Genomic DNA, 18653 nt, shown 5'->3' with positions numbered 1-18653 from the left:
CTTTCCAGGGAGACGATGGCAGAGATGGGTTTGGCTTCGCGGGGCCTAACGGGAGAAAGGCGAGTGCATTCTGACCTCTAGTCATCAAAAGATGTGTCTTCAGTTTAAAATGTAGCCTTAAAGAACCATCACTAATTTAGAAGTGGGATGAAGAGAATGTTAAAATCACAAACTGAAGGAGTTACACAACTGTTAGTCCATCTATTCATTGACGTTTAATACTTAATAATCTTTACATGTTACATTCATACACTGTAGAACAGCTACGGGGGTAATTCAGGGTTAAGTGTCTTGCTCAAGGACAGATCAACAAAGGTGGGGATTGAACCTCCAACCCCCTGATTGGAAGACAGACCTGCTACCCACTGACCCTCAGTCTCCCCCCCCCCCCCCCACACACACACACACAGTGCATCCCTACTAGGGGGCTGAATAGCACAACACAACGATGTGTCTCTGGCCCAATTAAAGATGCATTTATCAGTGAACCACTTTTACAAATCTCAAGATAAATGCAGTCATGAAGTCACTCATTGGGACGATAAAGACTCAAATATTGTATTCCATGTATTATAATAGTATGTTTGTATTTTCCTCTTCAGGGCGATGAGGGCTTCCCAGGATTCCCAGGATTAAAGGTAACAAACACATTATGACACCCGGAGTGAAAGAGCATCAGAGATCAAATTCTAACACATAAAGTTCAATGATAGTAAATTAATTTCAACATTTCTCTGTCCTTCCATCATTTCAGGGAGCAGCTGGTGACTCTGGCACCAAAGGAGGACCTGGACCGAACGGGAATCTTGGACAGAGGGTACGTGACACACTGTAAAATATGAACTTGGCAAAAGCCTCCAACACTAAATGTCAACGTACATTCAGACTAGAGGGGAAAGTCACCGAGCTGTGAGAGCCTACGGGGGATGCTATGTACATATATATAAATATATATATATGATATTAATGTTATGAACCCAAACACTAGGGCGTTAGATGTTCAGACGGTTGTGTGATGTCATCAACAAGTATGAAGCAGAACTAGTGGTTAGTTCCACAAATGGTCAAGCGACACTAGCCTCCCTGGACACGCGTGTAGAGGGCTGCTTTGGAAGCTTTATTTCAGAGTTGTTTTCTGCAGTCTCGTTAGTTTTTGAACTGTTGACAGTTTTTTGACGGACCTTTTAAAAGTGAATTAACTTCTCTTTTTCTTTCTTTCAGGGTGTCTCTGGGAATATCGGCACACCCGGACAGAAGGGAGAGTTTGGATATCCCGGGCCTTATGTAAGCAACATGACGTTCTGCAACTTGAGTAAACTCCGATGACCCCGGAGCAGAACATTTGTAGTTCTGATTTGCAGGATCCACCATCTAGTGACGAGTGCTCTGCTTCTCAATGACTTTTCTCATGAATTCTCAAACATGGTTCCACATGTGCGATGGCCGAGTGGTCCGGGTGCATACAACACAGACACTGATGCCCTGAGCAGGAAGAACCCAGTTTGATCATTAGTGACTGACCCACATCCCCTGTGTGTCTCCACTGTCAAACAAAGGGACAAAAGACTACATCACACATACCCACACAATGTCATACTGCTAAGTTCTTAACATTATTGCACAACAACAAAAAACGCTGTTATGTAAGTTAGTATAAAGAAATTTGTATTCTCAGCCAAGTAAGTAAGTAAGTAAGTCAAGTTTATTTGTTTTACACTTATCACACACAAAGTGCAGTACAGTAGTCATTGAACACAATTTGGCAACAACTGGAGCCGAAACATGTCAAGAGTTAAACGAGCAAAAGTACAATACACTGTAAAATATGGTGCAATAAAATAAATAAACAAACAGAGAGGATATGAAGCAGGACATAGCATATATTTAAATCAATAAAAATGCCAGTGTAAAAAGGAATCTTTTGTATGGAGTTTAAATGACGTGTAATGTGACCCCACAGGGTCAGAAAGGACCGAGAGGACCCGGCGTTGTGGTATGTCCTCTGATATGAAACGTATATTGTTTTGAATGAGCAGAAGTAACAGCTGGAGCTCGTGATCAACATCTGTCTCTAAATGTCTGCTTGTCCTCAGCAATGTGACCTGGTTAAGAAAATTAGAGAAAACTGTCGTAAGTATAATTCAACAAGTATCTACAATTCTATTTCAAATAAGCAGATACATGTTGTTACGCAATAAACGACACCGTCTCACCGTGTTTATTCTCCCTTTTTATTCTCCCAGCGTGCTGTTACGGTAAGTACAGCATGTTGTATGATTCGGATGATGACGGATGAGGGTTGTGCGGTCCTGTAAAGAGAATACCTGTGTTCCTCTTTAGGGAAGCAGGAATGCCCGCTCTACCCCACGGAGCTGGCCTTCGCCCTGGACGCCTCCGAAGGGGTCGGCAGCGCCTTCACCAACATGCGCGACACGGTCCTGAACCTCGTCAAGGACATCGCCATCTCCGAGAGCAACTGTCCCCGAGGAGCCCGCGTCGCCTTGACCCTGTACAACAACGAGGTGACCACCGAGGTTCGCTTCGCCGACGCCATGAAGAAGCCGGCCCTGGTGCAGCGCATCGAGGGCCTGCAGGCCCTGCAGACACGCAAGCAGCGCAACCTGGAGACGGCCATGAGCTTCATCGCCCAGAACACCTTCAAGAGAGTGCGCAGCGGCTTCCTCATGAGGAAGGTGGCCATCTTCCTCGTGGGTGGACCGGTCAGTCAGGCGCAAACGGTCACCAACGCCGCTCTTCGCCTCCACGACGCTGGCATCGCGACTCTGTTCCTGGTCCCTCGTGAGGACAGAGCTCTCAGCAGAGCACTGCAGGTACGACCAGAACGCTAGATCTCACAGGGGGACTCTGCAGTTTTATATATATATATAGATGGATAGATATATATAGATATAGATATCTATATATATCTATATATATATATAATACTGCAAAGTAGAGCTCACAGGGGAACTTTGCAGTATTATATCTATCTATATATATATCTATATATATATATTTATATATAGACATATATATACAGTATATTTATATACACAGTATATATATATATATCTTTGTATATAAGAGGTGGAATGTGGTGAAGGAGGGGAGATGTGGGGAGAGAAAAATACCAATGTGGTGCAGATAAATGGGGAGAGGGGAGAGGGGAGAGGGAGGCTAAGTGTGAAGAAAAAAGAGGGTGGAATGTAAATGTGAAGAAAAAAGGAGGGATAAGTAAAGTAATGATACGGTAATAGATGCTCAGAAAATAGTTGAGTCTGCATCCACATGACATTTTCCAAACAGAAGAGACGAGGGAGAGTCGAGGAGGGCAGGAACATACCAATTCTCTTCAAAAGAGATCCACTGTTATTCGTTCTCATCTGTTATGTACCGACTGGAACAGCTGTGAATGCAAACTGTGAAAAGAGGCGTATGTCAGTTTCCAGAGAAGGAATTGATCGTGTGTGTTGTATTTAAATATGAATGCCTCTTCTCGTGGACCAGGTCAACAACACGGCACTGGCCCAAGTTATCGTCCTTCCCAACTCTGGAAGTGCTCAGTACAAGTCAGTCCTCCAGAAGGTGATAAACTGCCACGTCTGCCTCGGTAAGAGTTCCATGTTTGTGCACTAATAATATCACCACAGTGATGTCTCATTGTTTGTCTTATTATTGTTATTATTATTATCATATTGTACAATTTCTTTTCTACATTTTCACTGACAAATACAATTTGTTAAAGATTTTTTCAATCCGATTTCATCCAGTTGAGTTGTTTCACACACAATAGTTGTTTTATTTCCTTTTTTTTGTTGCATTATTTATTATTTAATTAAATTCAGTTTATTTCATATAATCCAATATTACAAATCATGAATTTGCCTCAGAGGGCTTTACAATCTGTACACATGCGACATCCCTGACCTTTGACCTCACATCGTATCAGGAACAACTCCCAAGAAATAGTTAGCGTCCTAAAAAGCACATATTTAGAACACATTGAACACAGATACAATGCGAGCTTAATTGACAGGTTATCTCCAATCATTGTATATTTAACCTTGTGTGACTGTAACACCCTGTTCCGTGTCTCCTATGTTCCGTGTCTCCTATGTCTCCTCTGTGTCTTCTCTGTCTTAATTGTTTAATTCCCTGCACCTGCCCTCAGCCACTCTTGTCTCGTTAGTCTGATGTCGTACACCTGTGTTTCCCCCCCTATATATTGTGTCAGTCTTTCCCTTGTCTGCTGTTGGATTGTCGTCTCTAGTTCCGTGTCTTTTTCCTGTCGTCCTGTCTGTCGTATCTGATCCTGCCTGCTTCGACCCTGCCTGCCCCTTTTGGACCTTGTTTTTTTGTAAACTGTTTTGCCTCATTAAAGAGTGCTTATTTTTGTTATTTATATTGCGTCCAGCATGTCTCTCTGCGCCTGAGCCTCACCCCGTCACAAAGACCTGACAGTGACATCACCACTGTCAAACAAACATATTCCAGGATATATACTATAATATATATTTGTTGGTCATAATTCGAAATGCACTCCCTTCCTGTAACAATGAAAGTAACATCGCATTACGTGTTTTCCTTTGACAGACATCTGCTCTCCGGACCAAATGTGCGACTACGTCCCCCCGGTGGTCAGCCGAGACCGGAGGTCTTCCACCACCGACGTGGACATCGACATGGTCTTCGTCATCGACAGCTCCGACTCCACCTACCCGACGGTCTTCACCGAGATTAAGCGTTACATCGCGCACATCGTGGGGCAGCTCGAAGTGTCCTCCGCTCCCACGTCGTCCGTGAATCACGCCAGAGTGTCCGTGATCCAGCAGGCGCCTTACCAGTTCATCGCCAACAACACCGGCTCCCCGATCCACGTGGACATCGGTTTGACGGAGCACCGCTCGGCTCAGGACATCGTCAAATTCCTGCTGGAGAAGACTCCGCAGCTGGAGGGAGGCCGGGCTCTGGCCGCGGCCATCGAGTCCACCGTGGAGCAGGTGTTTGAGAAGGCGCCGCTCCACCGGGACAGGAAACTGCTCTTCCTCTTCGTGACGGGGAGCGTGGCGGAAGAAGAGGAGCACCTGGTGCGTATTGCCACTGAGGTCAAGTGCAGAGGCTACTTCCTGGTCATCCTGGGCGTGGGGAAGAAGTTGAGCGCCGGAGACTCCCGCGTCTTGTCCCGCATGGCCAGTGAGCCGTCAGATGTCTTCTTCAAGCGGCTGGACACCGTCTCGCAATTTTACGATAAACACATCCAGACGTTCGGAGAGCTTCTGCCCAAGTATATCAGCAGTGAGTCCAAGCTGTCAGTCCATCGGTTGGATTGTCTTCTTGCAAAGCACTTTTTTATTGACCAGCTTCACTTGATGCCAGTTATTGCATCAGCTAAACCTGGCGTCCCGTTTCCTGTGTTCTTTTTCTTTTCAGTTGAAAACGCTTTCTTCATGTCCCCTGAAGTCTCCAAAAATTGCAAGTGGTTCCAGAGTGACCAGCCACTTAAAAACCCGTTTACATCATCACAACAACAATCTGAGTAAGTTCGATTTTTTGTAAACCAATTTATTGGTTTTTGTTAAATTGTGTAAACATTGATGGTTTCATTTGCTACTCGTTGGTAAATTCATAGGAAAAATCATAAACATCATGAAAACCACCAAGCAGTTCATCAAAGAAAGCACAAAGGTACGTAGTGGATGTACTAAAGCTACAGTATAAAGTGATGTTTAACAGGTTAATACTGTCTTTCTTTACAATTTGTCATGAATAGCTAAATGCTAACACTAGCTGCCCATACATCAGTAGCCTACCTCTAAAACCAGGACCCGACTAAAATAGTAACGCTATCATCAACAGTTACTGTCAACATGTAATTGTATATCGTCCTGCCTTGACACCACTTTATGAACCATAATGCAGATGAGTTGCACGTCTCCAACGTCACCTCCAGCAGCTTGAATTTGCGCTGGTCCAGCCCAGACCACAAGCTCTTTGTGTACTTCGAGGTGGTGGTGATGCGGTTGCACGACCACGCCCTGGTGCTGAAAACCAACGTGTCGGACACCGAGCTGACCGTGGACAACTTGGAGAGCTCCCAAACGTACCACGCCGTGGTCACCGCCCACACGGCCGAGGGGGAAACCGTCTCCACCCGCAAAGGCATCATGACCACCAGTAAGTCTCCGAACAATTCAATTCAGTTTATTTTATGCAGCCCGATATCACACATTTAGAAACTCCCCTCAGGACTTTACAATCCATACACATACAACATCGCTGACCTTTGACCTCACATCGGATCAGGAACAACTCCCAAAAAATAGAAAAAACCCTTTCACAATGAAAAAAGGGAAGAACACGTTTCCTTTTGCTCCCACAAGAGATGACATCATATTTAAAGCAGCCCCATAACACGGCAACACAGCCTCCTAAATATATGGTAAACTTCATCAACTGGGTCAACTCCACCAGATAAGCATATTTAAACTTACTTTTTTGGTAATCTCTGTTCTTTCAAAACACCTTTACTGCATTATAGTTGTTTTTTATTCGTTTTTGGGGGTGGGGCATATGTTTTTTGGGGGTGGGGCATATGTTTATTAGGGGTGGGTCATATGTTTTTTGGGGGTGGGGCATATGCTTTTTGGGGGTGGGCATATGGTTTTGGGGGGTGGGGCATATGTTTTTTGGGGGTGGGCATATGTTTTTGGGGGGTGGGGCATATTTTGATCCAAATAAGTAAAACGAAAGCTAAGCTTAACTAGAACTACATATTGGTGCTGCTGTCCAGTGACTGGTGGTTTCCCTTTGACAGAAGCAGCAGATCACAAGCCAGAGCCTAAGCCAGCCAGGACTGTGAATACCACACCGCTGGACACGCCACAGACTGGTGAGTGATCGCTTGTGGTGAGTTAGTGCAGGATGGGCTTTTTTCTTCAGCTCTGACCTTCGCTCTAAAATGTTGAACCTGCATAACTTTGTTCTTTAGCAGCAAAACATGTGCAGTCTTTGAACTTTCAGCACAAATCCATTCAATGTTTACTCTTTATGTGTCCGACGCATTTACGTTCACGGTGTGTTTGTGTTTGGCTGCGTTTCCTCAGCAGAGTGTGAGTCATATAAATATTCCCCGATGTTTTAACTCAAAGAACATGAAGTGAGATCATGTTATACAGAAATATTCCAACTGAAGTGGCCTATTAATCAACTTCCTGCTTCATGCCAATATATACTGTGATCACTCAGGAAACCATATGGAGTGGAGATGTGTTAGATACAAACCTTCTGACTGACTGAAGGTTCGAGGTTGCACCACTTTGACAAATAGAGACAACGAAGGAGATTTAAAGAGTGCATATTTGTTTAGGGAGTCAAGCCGGTACAGCTGCTGCTTTTGAGAAGACATAACTGGGATGTGAGAACATCTTTACAGGCCATGACTCCAGGAGGGTCTTTGTGGAGGCCAGCATCTTCCCCTTTCCTAGAATCATTCATAAATGATCATCATCTTCATTTTAACCCTCCTGTCGCCTTAGGGTCATTTTGACCCGATTAAATATTTAACCCTCCTGTCGCCTTAGGGTCATTTTGACCCGATTAAATGTTTCACCCTCCTATTACCTTTATATTTACTAACATATTTTACCCTTTGGGTTCAATTTGACGCCAGCAATTAAAACCTCCAGAAAATTATTAGAATTAATATTGTTTTCCAAGTTTAAGTGTGAGGCACTTTATGTTTGTTTGTTGACTACCAAAAGAACACCGACATTAAACATTGAATGGGGTCAAATTAATCCTAAGGCGACACGAGGGTTAAAAGAGTAGTCTGGTTGTGCTTTACTGTGATAACAGTGTGAGCTGCTTTTATGAGCACGCTGCACTTCACACGAGACCCAGAAAGGAATTACCAGACAATGCAGCTGGTGGGTTCAAAAGAAATCCTAAATAGCTGAGAGGACGTATTTCTGGGATTGGTTACATGCATGAACAACACACCCGTGTAGATCGACTGAGAACTAACAGCACAGTACACACAGAAAAATAATGGTTCTTAAATGGTTCTTTAAAAGACTTTGTGGTTCTACGGAGAACCATCACCTACTGAAGAACCATTTTGGAAATGGTGTGTTAAGAACCAGTTTTTGAAGGTTCTTTGAGACACCTTTATTGGCTATTTGAAAGGTTCTTTGAAGAACTCTTTAAGGAAAAGGTTCTGTAAAGAACCCTGGTTTGAAAGGTTCTTTGTGGAACCAGAAATGTTGCCTTAAAGAACCATTTGTTGAAGGTTCTCTGAGACACCTTTTTAGGTTCTTTGAAGAACTCTTGAAGCAAATGGTTCTTTGTGGAACCAAAAGTGGTTCTTCTATGGCATCACTTTTTCAGTTCCAGATGGCACCTTCATTTTTCTGTGTAGCTGTAGTTATAACTAACTTTCTAATTCACCAATGGAAACCTGCACTCAAACCTCTTTCTTTCTCCTGACTCATCAACCTCCTAATAAACCGGTAGCCTGATCCCTCTGGTCTGATCCCTCTGGTCTGATCCCTCTGGTCTGATCCCTCTGGCTTGATCCCTCTGGTCTGATCCCTCTGGCTTGATCCCTCTGGCTTGATCCCTCTGGCTTGATCCCTCTGGTCTGATCCCTCTGGTCTGATCCCTCTGGCTTGATCCCTCTGGTCTGATCCCTCTGGCTTGATCCCTCTGGCTTGATCCCTCTGGCTTGATCCCTCTGGCTTGATCCCTCTTGTCTGATCCCTCTTGTCTGATTCCTCTGGTCTGATTCCTCTGGTCTGATCCCTCTGGTTTGACTCCATTAGACCTTCAGAAGTGAACGTGTCCATGAGCAGCATCTTCTCTCACAGCACACAGTAGCACCCGTATGCCTCATACAGATGTTCATTTAATTCTAACAAAAACTCATCTCTCTCTCTCTCTCTCTCTCTCTGTGGTCCATCACTGCTGTTGTTCTTTTTTCTTTTTGCATGTTCTAGTCGATGACTTTGCAGACCCGTGCTCACTTGACTATGAACCTGGAATGCCGTGCAAAGACTATGAGAATAAGTGGTTCTTTGACAGAAAGAACGAGTTCTGTTCCCAGTTCTGGTACGGCGGTTGTGGAGGCAATGCCAATAGGTTTGACTCTGAGGGCCTCTGCTTGAAACACTGCATGGGGTTAGGTGAGTAGTCGTCAGAGCCGGACCCCCTGAGCCTGTTGTGATGTAACGCAGCATTTTATGAAACTCAAGTCCAGATTCAAAAACACGACAAAGACTGTTCGCTAAAACCTCGCACTGTAAACAGCGATTGTGCAACTGGGCACGCCCACGTGGCTCTCATAGGAGGGGTGCTTTGGAGGGTCGTTTCTCTTTTATAATCACGAATCCATATGAAAAACGAAGTATGAAAAGTGTAAAGAATCAAGTGTAACATGTGATGAACTCATCAGCTCTTCTGCATTCTTGAAGCTGTTTCTCCTTTTATAAGTGTCCCTACCTTGTTTGTTATCCATGTTTTTTCTATAGTCCATGCAATAGTAGCCTACAGTACAGTGGTTCTTAAATGGTATGTGAGATTAATATATATATATTTAAAAAAAATGAGTATTCAATAAATAATCTAATTAATAAATATTCAATATAAGTGTAAGTTCATAAAGGTAATGGTATATATTACATATTAAATCAGACACTGTATTACATATTATTTTCAACCAAATAAGGCGGTACTAAAAAATATTTCACACGGGGTAAATCACTGAAACAAGTTTCAGGACCACTGGTGTAGTATATCCATCCAACATTACATTTTCTAAATATTTTTACTATCTGTATACTCGGCATTTCACAAACAAAGCTGTTCCTTTATTTCCGTGCTTTCCATGTGGCTCAAAAGTTGATGAGGAAATCATTGGGTTTTGGCTAGAATTGAGACACGTCCTGCGTTTGCTTTTGGGCAAAATCCAAGACCCCTTGTTTAAAAGATGACTGCATAATGTAAAATAATTAAAGGAGCACGGCTTTAGCACCCAGTCAATTGGCTACATTAGGTTCATATACGCTTAGCGCATTGTACTTATACTTCTGAAAATGTCTGTAAACATTACGGATCAAGTGGGACCATGTGTATTGTAACTTTGGACGTAAGTATAAACCGAAGTGAGCTGGGAAGCTAATGTAGGAAACAAGGGGAAGTTAGTGATGTGCATGGGATGAAGATGACATCTGAGTAAACATCTTTGATCATTTAAATCCACATTGATGTCCTGATAGTTTTCCAGCTGGTACACAATCTGATTTATTCAGCTATATAAAGCTAATTTATGCTTTAATGTGTCCACAGTTCCAGAGCCTCAGCAAAACGTTCAGCAAGTTGAACAGGTGGTGGTCCTCCCGAGTCCTGGTAAGACATCTGATCGACACTGAGCAACACGACTAGGCTTCTATAGGAGTATTACATCACTGTGACCTCCAGGTGTTGAAGACATAACTGACTTTGATGAGAGTAAATTCAATGCAAATGCAAGCCAATGGGAAAAGTAAAGCATTTCTGTAGACCTAAAACATGATATGAAACCTGGTCTGACCCCTGATGTCGGGCAGATCAGAAGTCCACAGTTATTCACATCTCTGTTACATCATTCAATCTCCACAAACTGGACTCCCTTGGCTAAACAATAAATCCTTTGTATGTAAGTGGAAACCCACCACCCTCCTCCTCCACTCAGAAGGTCTGCATGACTGACGGAACGAGAGCAAAGCCAAGCCGTGAAAACTGAGAAGGTTTTTGCTTCTGTCACAGGAAAATAAATGTAAAGCCTTCTCCGCTGTTTTGTATTTTCCTTGGCAGCAGTCGTCACTCAGAGCTGTTTCAAGGTCTCGGTACTGAGTTGGCGTTGGAGTTAAATGGCACAAGATAATGACATTAGTACAAACTCCAAACCAAATACACTGTTTAAGGAAGAACAATGAAACAGTTACAAGCATTATATATATAACACAAACATGTCACTGGCTAAATGATGCCATAACTAGTTATTATGGCTAATGGTCATGCTATATGTGCCGCTGATGGTACCACCTACTGTTTGAATTTACTCAGCTAGTGTCACCTGGAGTTAAAACAAATATTGGGGTAAAGATGCAACTGGATAAATGAGACTTGTTTTACATTGCAAGAGTTGTGTGAGAGTTTGTAGATATATATTTTAAATATATTTTTGTTGTTAAACCTGGACTCCACTGACTCCGATTCATAAAGGATTTGCTCTGTTCTCGGATTCTCCGTTCACTGAGAACAACCGTTTTCTTCAAGAATTAAAAGTAACACGCAGAGAGGGATATAGACCCACATCATCATCAGGCACGATCGCTTCAAGCACGTTGCGCGTGTTCTCGTACTTTCATCGATTGTTTTTCTTTGTCACTTCTCTCTCAGCGGACTCTCCAGCCGTGGACATTTGCCAGCTTCCCAAACAGGAAGGTACTTGTGCCAAATTTGTCCTCAAGTGGCACTTCAACGCGCCCACCCAGAGCTGCACACGCTTCTGGTACGGAGGCTGCGGCGGGAACCAGAACCGCTTTGAGACGCACCAGCAGTGTGTGAAGGCTTGCGGAAAACCAGGTACATGTACATTTGTTTTTACCTCTTAGTAGACTCAAAGTCAAAAGAATATACGCCTATAAGTATCTCATTTGATAGTTGTACCCATCCCATCAGTGGGAACACTGGAGTTGTGACACAGAGTTCCCGTTCGTCGGTTTGTGGTTCACACCCAAAGCTGAGGTACTTTTACTTTACTTGAGTATTTACACTACAGAGAGAAACGGTGTGCTTCACATGTATGACAACTTTAGTTGCTTTTCAGATTGAAAACAAGAGTAACTAGAACGGGCTAGCGGTAGAGCGCATACCTTCGCATATCACAAGATTGGGCATTGAATTATGAACATTTGGCATTAGTTGCATGCCAATTGGATATAAATTGAACACGCTATGGTAAAAAGAAGATGTTGACCTTTTCATGACTGACCCGATCGATCCCAAAATCTAATCAAATGGTCCCCGGATAATAACCAATCATCCCACCAAATTTCATGCGATTCGGTTTAATACTTTTTGAGTTATGCGATTAACACGCATACAAATAAATAAATAAATAAATACACGGCGATCAAAACATAACCTTCCGCATTTTCAATGCGAAGGTAATTAAGAGATTATTCATGAATAATCTTATCTGCTTTTCATGGCTACAATGATATGGTGCTAATGGTGAATCTGATGCCACCTTGTGGACAACTGTGAAAAGACAAGCCAGTCAAAATGAAATCAAAATGACCGCCTGCTAGCATGAAGGCTACACGCAAACATTCAAAGCCAAACTCAAGAAACCATTCATTAACACAAGAACATTGAGTTAACCTTTGGTCTTCATCCTCCACATAGCCTACTATCAAGCGTTTTAAAATTAAATGTTTAACTCAAGTTTTAACGCTATTTTAATCAGTGTCTAACTCAAGCTAACACGGCGGCTATGCTACGCTAACGTTAGACATCTACGGTAGCTGCGCCTGAACAGTTTCTCATCGGTCACGTAACTGAACATCAAAGTCACTCTGATGTCAAAAAATGCAGAAATACAAAATATTGCTCTGAAATCCAGGATAGTCACATACATGTACACTCTCCTCGACATACATGTAATGTACAATATAACACGATATATATATATATATATAAAAGACATTAAAGACAGCAGAATAGCAACATATATTTGGGCCTACAATATAAAAACAACAGAGACAATGAATTGGGGACGTTGGTGCAGAAAGAAAGTGGCTAAGCACGTTTTTTATTTTCCGTTGGTCACCAGCACCCCGCCGCCAAGGAGTCGCCGCTGCATTAAGAACATAGGAGCCAACATGGCCGCCTGCCCCCTCTGCGCGGGGTCCTGAGGAGAAGCGTCCAACACGGCCGCACTGTAAGCATGTGAGACCAAAGCAATGGTGGCTGCACTGGATTCCACGAGAAATGGACTTTATCCCCGAAATTCTTGAAGTCTTTTTCCACAACAAGAAGGAAGACAACACGACTCGCTGCATGATTAGTTTTAACCTTCTGGTGCTACATAGTATGTTTGTTTTACCAATAGAGTTTTTAGGTGCATTCAGTTTTGTAACGTCAGCTTTTCTGGAACAATGGCATGATGAGTCCTCATATTTAAAAAAAAAAAAAAGCAGAACCATATTTGAATATCTTGGACAGAGATTAGCAAGACACCGGTACAGCATTTTTCTTTTCTAGTGTGTATTTTACATTCCACGTTCACTTAGCAACATTGACATTTTTTGATTGATATTGTTTTAGAAACACACTTGATCCCTGTGGAATCATTTCGTCACTATGTTACTGTCACAGAATACACAGCAATGTTTACACACGTCTCGTATGGAGGTTTATTATTTTATAATGACAATGGCCAAACCATATTGTAATGTTAAGTGCACTTCTGGGTCCACTGCCTCCAACACACCAAGCTCCAGCTGTTGAGAGGTAGAATGGAATTATCAGGCTTTTAACATTGTTTCGTTTCATTTTGTTTGAATAAAATGTTCTGATTAGAGGGTTAAATAAACACAACTTTGACTTTCTAATACACACGAGCAACTCTTTATTGTTTTGAATGAAGACCTATACACAAGACCCGGTCACAGAGATACTAACACTATTTGAAATCTTTTTAGAAGTAAAGAATATGGATTTGAGTCTTTTATCCTTAAAACGACTTCAACCTGAGCTACTTTCGATCACATGCATTTATTCATAGTCAAATGTGTATTTCTTGTCTGGACATATTCCCCAAAAATAAGCTATCAGAAATAAATAGTTTCCAAGAAAGCTCTTTACTCATATTAGCCACTGACTGGGATTCCATTCATGAATTAAAGTTTTGTTGACATAAAATGAAAGGAATAGAAATAACTTCAGGTATATTATTTGAGTTCCTTGCAATGTGGAACTTTTTCTATTCATTTAATAAAGCAACTGCACTATCAGGGCTCAACAAATATTTCTAAATATTCCTAGCAAACTCTTTGCACTGTGCGATTAAATGCAAAGAAACATTGAAATATTTAATCTCGAGGGATGGGAGGTTACATCTGGGGAATCTGGACTTCGGCATTTGTGAAGATGCCCAGTGGTGCCAGTGTGTGGAAATTCAATTCAGTTTATTTGTATAGCCCAATTTCACAAATTACAAATTTGTCTCGGAGTGCTTTACAATCTGTAGACATAGACATCCCTGACCTTTGACCTCACATCGGATCAGGAAAAACTCCCAAACAACCCTTCACGGGGAAAACACGTGAAGAAACCTTCAGGAGAGCAACAGAGGAGGATCCCTCTCCAGGATGGACAGAACAATAGATGTCATGTGACCAGAAGGACAGATTTAGAGTTAAAATACATTCAATGAAATCCAACCTTTACTCTCAAATGACTTTCAAATGACCTCCGTAGTACTCTCAGCCCTGAGTACGTGGTATGTGTTGAGGTGTTTGGGATTCTGACACGTTGAAACCTTTTTAACATTTACCCACACCAGTTGTACAGGCTGAAGACAACACACTGTACTCCTACACTGTATCTAGGCCCGACAATCATTTGTTTTACATGTAACACTGTATATACTCCAAAATTTGGATATAGATGTCCCTTTGGAGATTTACATAATGTATAAGCAAACAAAGTAAAGGAGAGAGGAGTGCAGGCGTTGTCATCGTCTGGGAGGAGATGATTCAATATTTGGTCACTGTATATATATTTTAAAAAAAGGGGGGGATGTGTTTTCTCGTGAACCAAAGCAAAACATCCAGATGTCATGTCTCATGATTTCCTCATTCTCAGCAGCTCAGTATTCATCACTTCATATCACTCCACACCGCCTCCTCCACACATTTTGGAAAGAGGAGTTCAATCTGTTTTGCTTTAATCGTGTTAGGGGCGGCGCTAACCTTTACACATTTTGTTTTTGCATTTGAAGCCATTTTTCAAAGTAATTAACTTGAAGTATTCCTGATTTAAAAACCTCATCTCCGCCAACGAGTTTTGGGCAAAAATCCTGAAATTAACAAAAAATTCACACAATGTCTTGAATGTATAATGCTCCGCCTCCTGAGCCACAGCCGAGATGTCAGCTTGGAATCTGGACCACTGACTCGGGCAGGCCTTCATCACCAGCATCAGCGTCGGACCTCGCCGGAACGCTTCCAAACCAGGAGAGCGGAGTCGGTTATCGAGGCATATTAATGTCCAGGGTCTGAAGATGAGATGTCCAGGGGGTCCACGTACTTATGGCCTCCTTCCTACCTTGTTGCCTTTTCACTTCTCCCACAACGCATGTTTTACTGAGAGAGAACGAGCAGAAAGGACTTTAATACCAGAAATGTTTTGAGGAGAGACGAGAGAGGAGAGATGAGAGGGATTAGAGAGGACAGAGGGGAGAGCAGAGATGAGAGGAGAAAGAGAAGTGAGAAGAGAGAGAGAGAGAGAAAGAGAGTTTGTCTTTTAAAAGAGTCCTTTATTTGACTATTGCGCAACAACGAGAAATAAACACTCAAAAACATAATTTAACTAGAAGTGGCACTTGGTAGAGCGCATACCTTCGCATATCACAAGATTGGGCATTGGATTATGAACATTTTGGCATTAGTTGCATGCCAATTGGATAAAAATTGACCGCGCTATGGTAAAAAGAAGATGTTGACCTTTTCATGACCTTGACCTTTGACCCGATCGATCCCAAAATCTAATCAAATGGTCTCCGGATAATAACCAATCATCCCACCAAATTTCATGCGATTCAAGAAAATTGACCTTTTTCATGACCTTGACCTTGACCTTTGACCCGATTTATCCCAAAATCTAATCAAATGGTCCCCGGATAATAACCAAACATCCCACCAAATGTCATACGATTCGGTTTAATACTTTTTTACTTGTGCGAATAACACGCATACAAATAAATAAATAAATAAATACACGGTGATCAAAACATCACCTTCCGCATTTTCAATGCGAAGGTAAAAACAAATAAATAATTATCCAAACAAAACAAAGCAAAAATAGCCAAAAGAACAAGCAAATGACAACCACAATACTCAAAAAGGTACCAGCAGCTCTCAACCAGCACCCACTGAGCATGAAACTCTCCCAGTGGGCCCCCGGTCCCTGAAGGCCTCGACGTTGTCCACGGCCTGGTAGTACGAGTGTTCCACCCTGAGTCGGCTTTCAACAGTCCCTTCAGGACCGTGACGGGGGCCTCACTGCCGGCTCCCCTCACACCATATGTCTATCAGCCAGAGGGCCAACTTGGCAACACCGGACAAAAAGTTCATCAGGGTGTGGACCGCCTTCTTCTAAACACAATATTTTAGGCCAAAAATAAATAAAATGACAGAAAAGTCTTCTCAGACCCTTCAACAGTTAGAGAGGCCTGAGAGCCGAGGCCACGGGACCGACAGGTGTTCCGGGTCTCCGCCTGACCGCAGAACAGACACCCCCCCCCCCCCCCCCCGATGTGTGGATCCAGATGCGCCCGGTAGCTATTCGTGGCTAGAGCCCCGTTCACTGTCCGCTTCTCAAGGGGAACTTTGTACGAGCACCTCCAGCTGCCTTCCTGGGAAGAGCCCGGGCCAAAGCTCTCGGTCCACCTCCACTCCCTCAAACCTGCCAGAGGTCATGTGTATGACCTTAAGGCACATTCCATTCCATAGATGTCCTTCTTTCCTACCGCCTGAAACTTGCCCAGACGAGGGGTTGCAAATGTCAGCAGCATATTTCCTCCCCCCTGACAGTCCCTCACATATGGGGAAATGAGCAGTGTGTGTGTGTGTGTGTGTCCGTCCCAGTTCTGTGCAGCCGGCATCTCTCCGGCATGTTCGCAGGCTGGAAGACTGCAGCGTGATTTTCCCCAGTCCACCGGTGCCGATAAGGCCTTCTTATGAAGAGACAAAGTATCCTTCAGACACACATCTCCCCGGTCCCTGGAGAAGATGTTAACATCTAAGCGGACGCAGCGAGGGGCTGACGAGAGAGAGAGAGAGAGAGAGAGAGAGAGAGAGAGAGAGAGAGAGAGAGAGAGAGAGAGAGAGAGAGAGAGAGAGAGAGAGAGAGAGAGACTTTCTCTCCTCTCATGTCTGTGCTGCCATAGATCAGAAAGTGTCTCGATAATAAGTACCGAGAGACGTTACTTGGCAGAGTGAGAAAGCCGGCGCGGCAGCCTCCCCTAGGTCCTAGTGCCCGGGGGTTATATCATTAAGTATGATGAGAGGCTATTGGATTGTTATTTGAAGGGGGAGAAACATACAAACCAGCACACACATGTGTAGCATGTTAGAGTTATAAATAACGTGTCCATGCGAGAAACAACAGTTTAACTGAATGGCATCACAGGGCTGAAGCCCCCCTAAAACCGGCCTAACGACGCTCCTGATTGTGGAACTTGATGCAACTGGATGGCCATTTGATTTCTTCTTTCTCTAGAATCAGGAACAGGAGCGTCAGCAGCATCATATCGCCAGGAGCCCGGCAGATGAAACGAGGGCTCTCACGCTCCTTTGGTTTCCCCTTATGGGGCCTCTGCCAAAAACCACTGGTTGTGTGTGTGTGTGTGTGCATTCTTCAAGGCTGGTGATGCATGATGGGAGTATGCCAGAGTTGTGCCACAGACTTAAACTGTCCAAAGAAGTCGTTGAAACCGCGTGGCTTTTCTGAACAATTTTGGAGAAGAAACAAACTGCATTGGTTTCTTATGTATAATTTCTTCTTTTTTCGAAGGAAACTCATGGAAAATATCACGGAGCTGAAGCGATCCTCCTGGTGAAAGACCCTGTGACCGCAGTGCGGTTGACTCCTTTCCAAATGATAAACTTGGCAAGGTTCAGGGCCGAGTGTGGGAGCGCCGCTTTACGCTCCATGTGGCCAAAAGAACGAGAGGAGGTTTTTTTTCTTCCTGCTGTAGGAGCGCACATGCAGCCGGCCCATCGGTGACTCACCGCTGGATCGGCATCTTTCCACAACAGCCATAACAGTCTGGGGCCTGTAATGACTTTCACATTGAGCCTCGGCGCTGTAAAGAGGCTTCCCATGTCTCTGCAGACGTCTTCCCATCGTCTGCCTCGCCTCCTTTTATTGTGGCGTGCCACACATGCCGGTCAGCTCTCGGCCCGTTCGCGGTCGGGGGGATTGCTGAGCGCGCAGTCTGCAAATTAACCTCAACCGGCGAAACGCTGCCAGGTTTGACGTCTGCAACCGACGGGCAAAGAGGTCTGAGAGAACGGAAGGAGCGCAAAGTTAATCCACTCTTCTTTCAAACCCTCAAATATTTTTTAATTTTGAGGTCAAAGCAAATGATCTGCATGATTTACACAGATCACAAAAACAACCATGAACCAAAAGAAACAATTAACGTGTATCTCCGTCGGTCGACACTTAACATTCTCTTGTGAGGCAGAGAAAATGTACTGTGTACACCTCATTTGAAAGCCTTGTTCTTAGTCTTTCACATCCAACCTGGAAAACACTACAGCCAATTCGATTTGTGATTCTGTACCGGCCACCAGGTCCATATTCAGAGTTTATATCTGAAT

General features: G+C 43.4%; 1 protein-coding gene across 1 annotated transcript in view; it reads left to right on the top strand.

Annotated features, from left to right (window-relative positions):
- Positions 1-13657, top strand: part of col6a3 (collagen, type VI, alpha 3) — a 37852-nt gene extending 24195 nt beyond the window's left edge. The window contains 18 exon segments of the mRNA XM_056422755.1: positions 9-59; positions 603-638; positions 755-817; positions 1222-1284; positions 1961-1993; positions 2094-2130; positions 2244-2255; positions 2341-2831; positions 3508-3610; positions 4594-5295; positions 5431-5536; positions 5630-5685; positions 5920-6174; positions 6815-6889; positions 8994-9179; positions 10342-10401; positions 11437-11622; positions 12875-13657. Coding sequence (XP_056278730.1) covers positions 9-59; positions 603-638; positions 755-817; positions 1222-1284; positions 1961-1993; positions 2094-2130; positions 2244-2255; positions 2341-2831; positions 3508-3610; positions 4594-5295; positions 5431-5536; positions 5630-5685; positions 5920-6174; positions 6815-6889; positions 8994-9179; positions 10342-10401; positions 11437-11622; positions 12875-12915 — 2556 coding nt within the window. The 3' untranslated portion in view covers positions 12916-13657.
- The last annotated feature ends 4996 nt before the right edge of the window (positions 13658-18653 follow it).

This window comes from Pseudoliparis swirei, chromosome 2 (genome assembly GCF_029220125.1).
Source record: "Pseudoliparis swirei isolate HS2019 ecotype Mariana Trench chromosome 2, NWPU_hadal_v1, whole genome shotgun sequence".
NCBI classification, from domain to species: Eukaryota; Metazoa; Chordata; class Actinopteri; order Perciformes; family Liparidae; genus Pseudoliparis; species Pseudoliparis swirei.
Note: the sequence above shows the minus strand (reverse complement) of the source record. Positions and strands in the feature narration are given on the sequence as shown.